The sequence below is a fragment of the Podarcis cretensis genome (genome assembly GCF_951804945.1).
Source record: "Podarcis cretensis genome assembly, chromosome: 18".
Taxonomy (NCBI): Eukaryota; Metazoa; Chordata; class Lepidosauria; order Squamata; family Lacertidae; genus Podarcis; species Podarcis cretensis.
In genome coordinates this window covers 1,725,090-1,735,837 of record NC_137188.1, presented here as the reverse complement: position 1 = coordinate 1,735,837, position 10,748 = coordinate 1,725,090, and the positions used below count along the sequence as shown (strand labels likewise).

Sequence of the window (10,748 nt, the reverse complement as noted above, 5' to 3'; positions counted from 1 at the left end):
AAACTTCCAGTGGGAGGGAGTTCTGCAGTCCAGCTAAGCGCTGGGTGATAAAGGTACTTCCTTTTCTGCGTCCTGAATTTGCCAGCATGGAATCTGCTTATACTATAAATGTGTTTCAAAGAAAGATTTTAGGAAACTTTAAACACCAGCGCACACAAAGTCGTTTTTTAGAAAAACAAGTGGTTTTTATTATTAAAAGAGCAACTTTTCCAACAGCAATTCTCCCCCCCCTTTTTTTTTTTCACCCTTAGCAGCTTGGAAAATGGGAGAGCGCCTCCTCCTGACTTCTGGGCTCTGATGCAGCTTAGGAATGAAAGATGGAGAATACAAAATAACAATAAAAAAAATATGGAGCGATTTGTGGTAAGGGAGGAACGTCTTGCCCTTCGGTGCAAAATCCCTTCCGCCTCGAACTGCGCACGGATCCGCCTCCTCCTCCATTCCTCCATTCCCGGGTGGCGGCTTCTCTCTCCCCAACTCCAGTGTTTTAAAATCCAGGCGAAAAATAATTTAAAAACACGCAAACATCTCCTTCCTGTCGCAAGACACACTTTTGGAACAAACCAGAGGCGACTGCTGGGATGGGGTCTGATCAGGAGCCAGCGAGGTAAATCCCTGGAAAAGGAGAGCAAGGGGGGAACTTTGGGATTCCTGCCCTGCAGCCGGTCAGACTAGATGACCGCTAGTGCCCCTCCCGACTCTGCCAGCCCCCATTCCTACTACCTGTGGCGAACCTCTTCTTGACCAGCGACATGCGGTACCCGCTGCCCACCAGCTCCACATCTGCCCCGGAAAGGGTGCTCCCCTCGCTGGTGAACTGGGCTGCCACGGGGCTGGGCTTGCTGGGACCAGTCAGGGGTTCCCAGCTGGCCAGGAGGCGGCCGGATCCTGCAGAGAAAAGAGAAGAAGAGATGGACCCAAGCGAAGGAGATGGGGCCCCCCAGGTTCCAGAGAGCCGCACAGGGGGCGGGCAAGAGGAAGAAGAGCCGCCCACCAGCCGAACTGGAGCCAGGCATCCGCGCCACCCCTTGGCCAGTTCACCTGGGTGCCCTTGGGTGCCAGGGAGGTCCAGGAGCCGCCACAGCAATCGCTTCTCCTCCAGGTTCCTGCAAGAGGGGAGAGAAAGAGACAAGCTGGTTGGGCCATTTGTACATTTTGCTGCAGATATATATATAACCAACAACCAAAACACAGACAGTGAAAACAAACAGTGAAAGCCCCCCAGGCGGCTGATACATTGGGTATACATAATCAATAATAACCTATTCAAATCAACCATATGTACAATTCCATATACCTTAACACTCCTCCCTCCACAAGGTTTATTTAACTTTTAACATTTTAATTGCCACAAATTGTTCAAACCTGCCCAAATAATTCAATATTTTCTCAAACCAATCCTCCTCCTCCTCCTCCCTGACCTTAAACCCTTTCATTTTATGTATCTTCACAGTTAGATATTCTAATATGCTAATATTTTTCAATTTTCCCCTCCATTGGATTCTAGGATTTCTATCCCTGACGGACTCCCCTGGGAATGGCTGTGACTGGCCAGGTGAAGCAGGTGAGGGGAGCCAAAGGGTCTCAGACCCCCGTCAGTTAGGGGCTTCCCCTGCGTGCAAAGACAGGCTCTGATGGAGGGAGTGGACAAGACCAAGAGGGGGCTCCAACGGTCAAGAAGGCGGTTTCTGTTTGTGCTGTGGGATCTGTCCACCTGGGAAGGAAGGAAAACTTGGACCCTAAACCTCCACTGGCTTGTGGGAGAAGAAAAGGCTCAGGAGCCAGTCTGGAGTTGGGCCCCTAAAACAGTCTTGTATCTCACCTTCCAGCAATTCCTGCAGCCAGGCTGGGGCCCAACGCCTTGCTCTCACAGAATAAAAAAAGAGGAAAGTTGGGACCCCAAGAGTCATCCACCCAAGCCCTTGCAATGCAGGAAACTTCCGTCACCCAGGCCGAGGGGGGGCTCTTGCCACCCCCAGACACACAGCCCTGGCTTGCCCCCCAAGGAGGCCACTTGGGGGCTGCTGAGGCTTCACCCCCGGAGGCACACTCCGTTGCTTCTCGAGACAGACGGATGGCAGCCACAAGACTCCCTTTCCCATTTGGGAAATGCATTTGCTTGGTTTTGGGGGCCAATGAACTGGGGGGTGCAGAATCCTAGAAGTGCAAGCTTGGGAGGGTGACCCAAGGGTCCTCTAGTCCAACAAGGGAGGAATCTTTTTGCCCAACATGGCTTGAACCCACGACCCTGAGATTAAGTCTCTCATGCTCAAGCAAAAAAGCAAAAAAACAACTTGGTTCTGAAAAACAGTTAAAAGCCTTCTTAAAACAGGGGAGCCTTTTAGCCCTTGTGCAGCTATGATTCCTAGCTCCCTTAGCAAACTAGTTCCCAGGATTCAGGGGCAGAGACTTCTGGTGGAATTGCATTTGCCTTTTTCGTTGTGAGAACGGAATGCTGGACTAGGTGGGCCATTTCCCTGATCCAGCAGGTCCTTGTACTCTTGTAGAACCTCCAGGTCCAGAAGGAGTCTATCTCCATTCCCCAGTCCTTGGGGACATTGGGCCACTGGGAGGACAGGGTGCTGGACTAGGTGGGCTGCTTCACCCCCTTTTTGGCTCCTGCTACACTTGGGGTCCCCCCAACCCCTGGATTCCAGGTCCCGTGAGATCTCCAAGTTCACCGGAGATCCAGCACCCAAGCTCAGCCCTGCTCCCCCGGCTGCCTCTGGTGACTCACTGTTAACTTGGAGCAGATTTTGCCAAATTATTACCGCCTATCGTGCCCTGGGGCCGCTTGCAAAAGAGTGGCTCGCCCAACAGGCATTTCTGGTCCCCGTTAGGAAACTGTTGACTCCCGGGGACTGTCTGGGTGGCTGAACCAGCCGGGGCTCCGCACCGAGATGAGGCAACCTCCCCAGAGAACAGATTTATCCCTTTTTCCTCTGGAAATTGTTTTTTGGTCCCGTTTGCAAAATAAAATAAGCCACTTCTTCCTCCGGAGGTGGCATCTCACTCGGAGCAGAACCTGCCCAAATCAGCTGGCGTGGCTCACTGAGCTTGCTCTGGTTTCGGTGAGTCTACTCTGAGTAGAGGTCACCCTGAATTTGGCTCCCAAAAAGACTGAAACAGGACAGGCTGATGTAGCCAAAGCTGCCTTCTGCTGAGCTAGACCATTCGTGGAATAGTAGAGGTGGAAGGGACCCCAGGGGTCATCCAGCCCAACCCCCTGCCCTGGTTCCTATCTAGCTGAGATTTGTGGAGGCAGCGGTGGCGCAGTGGTTAGAGTGCTGGACTAGGACCAGGGAGGGACCAGGGTCCCAATCTCCCTGCTCAGTGCTCATTGGGTGATGATGCCTTGGGGGCCAGTCGCTCGCTCTCAGCCTAGAATACCTGGCAGGGGGGTTGCGACCAAGCGAAGTTGTTTCTCTCCCCTCCTTTACCTCAATATAATTAATTTAACACAAGTATAAAATTTAATATGCATTTAAATGTTGGCCTGCCGGGCTTCCAGGATGTTTCTCTTTCCTCCCTTCCTCGGTGGTGGCCCCCGCCCTGGGGAACGCCCTCCCGTCAGATGTCAAGGACTTTTAGAAGACATCTGAAGGCAGCCCTGTTTAGGGAAGCTTTTATGTTTGATGTTTTATTCTGTTTTTAATATGTTGGGAGCTGCCCAGAGTGACTGGGGATGGGCGGGGTATAAATAAATTTATTATTATTATTATTACTCACTGCTCAATGTAACAATTAAAAAATAATGATAAAATGTTAAAATGCATCAAAGTATTTCCTAATTCCATTTCCATACTTAAGATTTCCACAGTTAACATAGGAAATACTTTTCCCAATTCCATTTCATTATATTAACGTATTTTAGAATTTTAGAATTTTCCCCCCTTTTCTCCCCTCCTTTGTTTCCCATTGATTTTATTTAACTACCACGTATTCCCAAATGTTAAGCAGAGTGCCTTTTCACTTGGTCAGCCCACAAAAACCACGCGTTATAAATCAATATTCCACCAACACAGCAAGGGCGAATATTAATTTCATAAATAGTAAGCATGACCTTGTCTCCCCAAGACAACCCCCCACCCCAAAACCAGACCCGGGTCTCACCACGAGGCGCTCGGCTGGGGCTGGACGTTGGCAGCCGGTTCTTCAATGGGCAGGAGGATCTGGACGTTGCCAAGGGCTGCGGCCGAGGCCAAAGCCCCCGTGTTGTAGCTGTAGTCAATGCGCACCCGCGTGGCCTCCGACCCACATGCCCAGTCCACAGAGAGCTGCAAGGGGGCCCAGCGTGGGCCTTGCTTGGAGTACTGGAGTCGAGGGGCAGAGGGGGGGGGGAGAGAGAGTCGGAAAGACAATCCTTTCTCTCTCCCTCTTTGGAGAAGGGTCATCCAGCCCACCCCCAGCCATGCAGGAGCCATGGGAGGGGAATCATGGAAAGGTTGAAGCAAAAGGGACCCCGGGGGTCATCCAGCCCACCCCGGCCATGCAGGAGCCACAGCTGGTTCGGGACTCCTGGTGGTCCTGGGCTGCTTAGAGAGGATGGGGGTCTGGAAGCACTGGGGGGGGGCGGTTCCCCTTTCCTCAGCTCTTCCCTCCCCCAACCCAACCACCCGCAGGGCCCATCTGTTCCACCTGGTATCTGAGGAGGGTGACGTTGTAGTATGGGGCGCCCGGCGCCTGCTCCGCCTGCTTCTGGAGGTGTGCAGTGAGGGCGGCCATGTTGAGCCAGAAGTCCTTGCTGTGGGGGTCACTCTGCGAGGAGTCACTTGGGGGGGCAGAAGAGAAATCCATCACCACCCAGGAGGTCAGTCTGGTTCTGTGGGGTGCCCCCCACAATCTGAGAGGAGAGGGACCCCCTCCCCTTTGCTCTCCCTCCCTGCTCCAACAAAGTCCTACTCAGAGTAGACCCGCTGAAACAACAGGCCAACTTGGCTCTCTCCTGCTTTCAGAGGTCTGGTTCTCTGCCCCACGGATTGAGCTCCCTATGCCCCCCATCTCCTCCCCTCCACCCCGTGGTACCTGAAGAGGAGTTCGGTGTTGGGCAGGAACTGGTCGATGGCGGCTGTGTGGCGCAGGCGGAAGCTGAGGACGGGGGGCGCAGGGGCGCTGCTGAAGATGCGCAGGATCCCTGCCGGGAAGGACATGGTCAGCTCCCCCGTGACCTTGACCAGGCAGCTGCAGGAGAGGCGAGAAAGAGCCTGGCATTATCACCCCTGGCCCTATTTGCTCCCCCAAATCCAGGCACTCTCCGTCCCGTCCCAGGAGCCCCTTCACGCCCCAGGAGGGACTGCCACTTGCTTCTGCAAAAGAGCGCCAGCGGGAGAGCCCACTGCCCCACACTGCCGCATCTGCTTGCAAGTCATAGAACGGGGACCCCCGAGGGTCATCTAGTCCAACCCCCTGCAATGCAGGAATCTTTTGCCTGACGGGCTTGAACCCACGACCCTGAGATTCAGAGTCTCCTGCTCAACCAATTGAGCAGAGAGATCCGGGCAGAGGCAAAGGGAAGTTCAGCGAAGCTGGTTGATGTTTCATTGCATTTTAAATTTTTTGTTGGGAGCTGCCCAGAGCGGCTGCGGCAACCCAGTTGGATGGGCGGCATGAAAATAATAAAATTGTTGTTGTTCCACAAAACAGGAAAAGTGTATAGATCTAAAACCATGGCTGTGAGAGAGAGAGACCACCCATATTCCCAGAGCCCGCGTGCAAAGTAGGCTCTGTTTCGCATCAGGTACCTAAGCTGACCTGTCATGAACAGAGGCAGCAAGCTCTCCATCTGGCTTGGGCATCTGGGAGCCAAGGGGCGACTGCACAGGATCTTGCAGGAACCGGGACAACTCCGCAAGATGTCACATGGGGTTGTGGCACTGAGCGGCCCTGGCCCCTTCAAAGCTGTTTTTGCACCCCTCAGTCGCCTCAGTGGGCACCAGCTTCTTCAAAGGCAAACCCAGAACTTTTGAGATTGCCTCTAAACCAGTGCCAAAGTTACGTACCCGTTCAGTGCAGTTTCACACCAGTTTGGAGCGAATTGGAAAGTGCCAGGTTTTGGGGTGTTAAGTACAGTTTTGTGTGTCTATTACAGTGGACACTTGGGTTGTGAACGTGATCCGTGTGGGAGGCATGTTCACAACCTGCGGCGTCCGCAACCCACAGTGCCGCATCTGCGCATGCACAAGTTGCGATTCGGCACTTCTGTGCATGTGCAAAGCGTGATTTAGTGTTTCTGCACATGCACGAGTGTCAAAACCCGGAAGTAACCCGTTCTGGTACTTCTGGGTTTCAGCACGTCCGTAACCCAAAAACACGTAACCTGAGGTATGACTGTATTCAGTTGGGGGGGGGGGGGGGCAAAAAAATATGGGACTTGTAGTACAAAAGAAGCCCAAAACTTTGGCATCGGTTTGGAGGTGGTCCCAAATTTTGGTGCTTAAGAGACTGACGGCATCGAGAAGCAGAGCCAAGACATCCAGATCTGGTGTGAAAATGGCAATGAGGTGAGGGGTCCCCCCAAAAAACACCCCCCCACACACACTGCCCTCCGACCTCCGTTTATTACCTGTCTGGGCTGTGGCCTTTGAAATAGGCGTGGATGTATTCCGTGAAGGCCGCTGCCACGGGGAGAGCGCCCTGCGCACCCAGGACCACGGGAGACGGGCCCCGCGAGACGCCTGGCCAGAGAGAGAGGAAGTCAAGCGATCACGGGGGAAACGCCAAGGAGTGGGAAGCGAGTCCCAAGAAGATGTGGGGTGTTTGGCTCGGAGGAGCACAGAATCAAAGGAACTGGATCTGAGGATATCAGCTTTCCGAAGTCAGACAGCCATTGGCACCTGCTGCCCCCCAGCACCCCTAGGGAATCCCACCCACCCTGAGGGGCGCCAGCACCCACTTTGGCTTAACTGAAGGTGAAAGCAGGGGGCCCCCTTTGCGTCAGTCACCCCTTAAGTCATTCTCGTTTTCTCTGCAGTAAAAAAATTAAGGCATTTTGAAGAAGTCGGGGGCCCCCGAAGCATTTCCCGTTCCTCCTCCTCCCCCCAGAAACACTCTGCGACTTGTTGTGCAATGGGGCGAGGCCTCCTGTAGTAAAGTTAGTCTTATTCAGAAAATTATTCTTTGGTCAAGTAAGAGGAGTGAAGCCTTGTGGGAGTTTCATCAGCCACAAGGACCCTGGGAAAGAAGTTGTGTATCTTTAAACTCTAGACTAGATGGCTCCTTAGCTGAAAGCTTTATTGGAACCAAGGAAGCCTTGATTTAATGAAAAGATCTAACACCTGAGTTTGAGGGTGTAAACATCCCCCCCCTCAGTGATGCTATCTGTCCTTGAATTGCTTGGGGATGTGTCTCTGGCTAATTTCCACGGAAGGGAGGAACCCCTTTGATTTAAAGTTTGGATTTCAAATTGGCCCAGCTGTCAAGAAGTAAATTGATTGACCAGCAAGCCGGTCATTGGTGTATTCAAAAATAATTTGAGTCTTATGATTGGCTTGAAAGTTACGACGCTAAGTGCGAATTGTGAATAAAAGATCAGGGAATTGTCTTGATCTTTGCTCTTTGCTTTCGGTCTATGCCATCGCTCTGCAATTCGCAAAGATGCCCGGCTCTATTGTTCCATCCTAATAGCCGTCGTTTCGTCCTTTGAAATGGAGATCTTCAAAAGCCTTCAACTTGCAGAGTCCTAAAGATTTCAGCTATCCTATTGTGTGTTAGAGCTTGTGAGTATGTATAGCTAGTTATACTATGTACCTTTGTTATTTTCTTATCTGTAACGTTCAAAAGAGTGCCTGCTACTCTAGCATGTTTTTATGTTATTTTTAAAATAAACCTTTTAAGAATGAAACTGTTTTAGTTTGTGTGCCTTTCCGGAGGGAATAGCTAAGTCCTAGCCTTACGCTTGGTTACACTCTACCGTAGAACTTCTGCCTGCAAGTCTGTGGATGCAGCTTGCGGAACAGGGGGACAGCCAGGTTAAACGGGTCACAGCCTTCTCCCTGGGTTGTGGTTCTGGGTCCCCTAGACAAGAGGGAGTGGTGGCAGCCCTACCAGGTCGTGTTTGTTCTGTTTTGGAAAAAGTAATTAGCCCGCCAACCTTGCCCTGGGCGTCCTAGTCTGGCCGGAGAGCAGAGACAGGAGACGGGAGGGGCAAGCGGTTGGGGGTGAACATTACTACACCTCCACAAAAGAAAGCCGGGCGCCCACACGCCCCCCAAACCCACAGCCCCCTCCGCGGAGCACCTACCGAGTCCCGGCTGTGTGGCCATGAAGAAGGCCCGCTCCGTCATCCCAGCCGAGCTCTGCGGGGTCGACAAGGCCCAGAGACGCGAGGGGCTGAGCGAGCGGGGCTGGGGGCACAGCGAGAGAGATGGGCGGCGTGTGAATTTTTAAATGATGACCATGCTTATTGTTCTGATTAATAATACCACTTCTGAGGACTCACAATCGTTTCACCAACAACCTGTTCATAATTCTATAGGGCTTCTGTTGCATTTGCAATGTTCTCTTTTCTAAATCTTATTTATTAATTTTTCACATACTCACACAAAAAATTCTGAACGTATTTTAACATAAACTGTAAATTACTTGATCCATTGACTTCCTACCCCCTTCTTCCATGGTTTCCATATTTACCCTTAAATCACCTGTGCTCTTCAATATGTGCAATCTATCCTATTTATCTTAATATATTATCGCTGTTGCTCATAGTTCAAGTCCTGCTCATGTTTTTATCTCTCTTTAGTAGTTCTTTAAATGCTCAATAAATGTCTCCTCAGGGAATTTTTCATCATTTGGGTCTCTAATATTTTCTGTCGGTCTTGCCAGTTCCGCATACTCCATCATTTTCAAAAGCTGTTCTTCTTTGCAGCAAATTCTTATATCTCATCCATACACTTTACAAGCTTTTCCTTGCGACAGGATTCAGAAATCCTTTGCAGACTTTATTTTATCATACCCTAAGTAGGCTAGCTTTAGTTAATGTTTCTCAGCCTCTGGGAGCCAAAAGCAGAATGGAAAAATAAGGGCTCAACTCAACTCTGAGAAGGCTTGGATCATGACGGAACAAGACTTCTACCCCAAACCTCCCCAAATTAACCAACCCGCAGTTTGCTAAATTGGGGGGCATCTCTGCACAACAGCACAGCCCCCCAATCGTACGAGGAAACACAAACGTGTGTGCACAGGCAGGGTCCAGGGCGTGTGGGGCTCACCGTGTCGCTGCCGGTTGAGACTGCCGAGGGCCGTTTTGCGCGGCATCGCCGAGGGGGGGCCACCATGGGGGTCAATCCAGGTGCAGCGGACGGAGGGAGAGAAGCTGCAAGCCAAAGGGAGAGAGAATAGGGGGTTGGTTGGGATAATCAATGATTGGCATAATCAATGTAAATAAGTATTTAAAAGAGAGAGAGCAAGAGAGAGAGAGCTTTGTGGCCCTGGGGGGGAATTCGCACCCAGCTCTAAAACCTGTCTCTCCATCCATTCATTCATCCATCCATCCATCCACAATCAGTTTGCCCAGCCATCCTTTATTGGGCCATTAAGCAAAGCTCAGACCGCAAAAAAGAAAATGCAGAGGCCAATTGTTAATCGTTAACCATAACGAGGTTGAAAGAGCTGTGCAAGATTTGGAGCTTTCAGAAATGAGATTTATTAAGGCCTTCAAGGGAGAAGACGCCCTGGAGCGATCAGCCAGGAAACCACGCTGTCAAAGGGGATCAATGGCGCCTACGTGATGTGATCACACCCCCCCGGGGGGGGGGCAAAAACTACAGCAGGAGGAAGCGAGAGGATCTCAAGCTCTGGGCGTTTGGCAAGAGAGCAGTTGAGAGGAACTGAAGCACCTGTGAGACCCAAGAAATCCAAGACTCATAGAACTGTGGAATTGTAAGGGACCCCCAAAGCTCATCCAGCCCAACTCCCTGCAATGCAGGAATCATAGCTCCAGAATCCCAGAGAGATGACCATCTGCTGGGAAACCAGATTGTCCTGCATAATCTCCTTTGCTCTTAATGTTTTCCATAAAAATCATGTTTTTATCATTGACGTTCTGGAATGTGTTTTTAATGTTGTAAACCGCCCTGGGGTCTCCTCATAAAAGGCAGCATATAAATTGAATCCAATAAATTGAATAAATGACAATAATAATATTACAATAATACTGTGAGATGTGGAAAACTAATGTTTGTTTGTTTTTTTTTTAAAAAAAGACAAAAACAGCTTCAAAAAGAGAAGAAAAAGCAGGAAGAGAGTGAAGAAAAGGGGGGGAGAGGAAAATGGGAAGAAGCAAGTCAGAAAAAGAAAAGGGGCATCTGATTTTCCTTCTGGCGGTTATTTAAGGCATTCAGTCCAGAGCAACATCCATCTTCTCTGGTGCCAAATAACATTTCTTCTCAATCCAAAATCATTCATTACCTTTTCCCACAAAGTCCAAAAGCAGTTCCCAAATTATTTTTATTAATAATAATAAAAAATCCCCCAACTTCTTATTTCTGTTGCCTGTAATAAATCGGCCAATTGATTGATGGATTGATTGACAGAAAACCCAGACTGGTCAACCCAGACCTTTCATTGCCGACCTTCTTTTAACTGATTTCTTATCCAGTGATCCAAAATGACGAGAAAAACGATAGTGCAATAGACACTAATAAATATATGGTTCTTATGGCTACGAAGGCATCTATGATTTCATTCTCCACTGCAGAGAAATACGCGTCTCGCACCCAGACCCGAAGGCAACAGATGAGAAGGGACCCGAC

The 10,748-nt window shown here is 50.4% G+C and overlaps 1 protein-coding gene across 3 annotated transcripts in view; it reads right to left on the bottom strand.

The window, feature by feature from the left end:
• Nucleotides 1–163: 163 nt before the first annotated feature.
• The window catches only part of FCHO1 (FCH and mu domain containing endocytic adaptor 1), a 38,268-nt gene continuing 27,683 nt past the window's right edge, over nt 164–10,748 (bottom strand). For all 3 annotated transcript variants that reach the window (XM_079960491.1, XM_079960492.1, XM_079960493.1), the window contains 9 exons: nt 9,207–9,310; nt 8,240–8,342; nt 6,563–6,674; nt 5,026–5,181; nt 4,639–4,771; nt 4,114–4,313; nt 1,042–1,106; nt 724–888; nt 164–615 (listed from right to left, as the gene is read on the bottom strand). In XM_079960491.1, the coding sequence (XP_079816617.1) occupies nt 593–615; nt 724–888; nt 1,042–1,106; nt 4,114–4,313; nt 4,639–4,771; nt 5,026–5,181; nt 6,563–6,674; nt 8,240–8,342; nt 9,207–9,310 (1,061 nt within the window). In that variant the 3' untranslated portion in view covers nt 164–592. The remainder of the gene's footprint in view (nt 616–723; nt 889–1,041; nt 1,107–4,113; nt 4,314–4,638; nt 4,772–5,025; nt 5,182–6,562; nt 6,675–8,239; nt 8,343–9,206; nt 9,311–10,748) is intronic.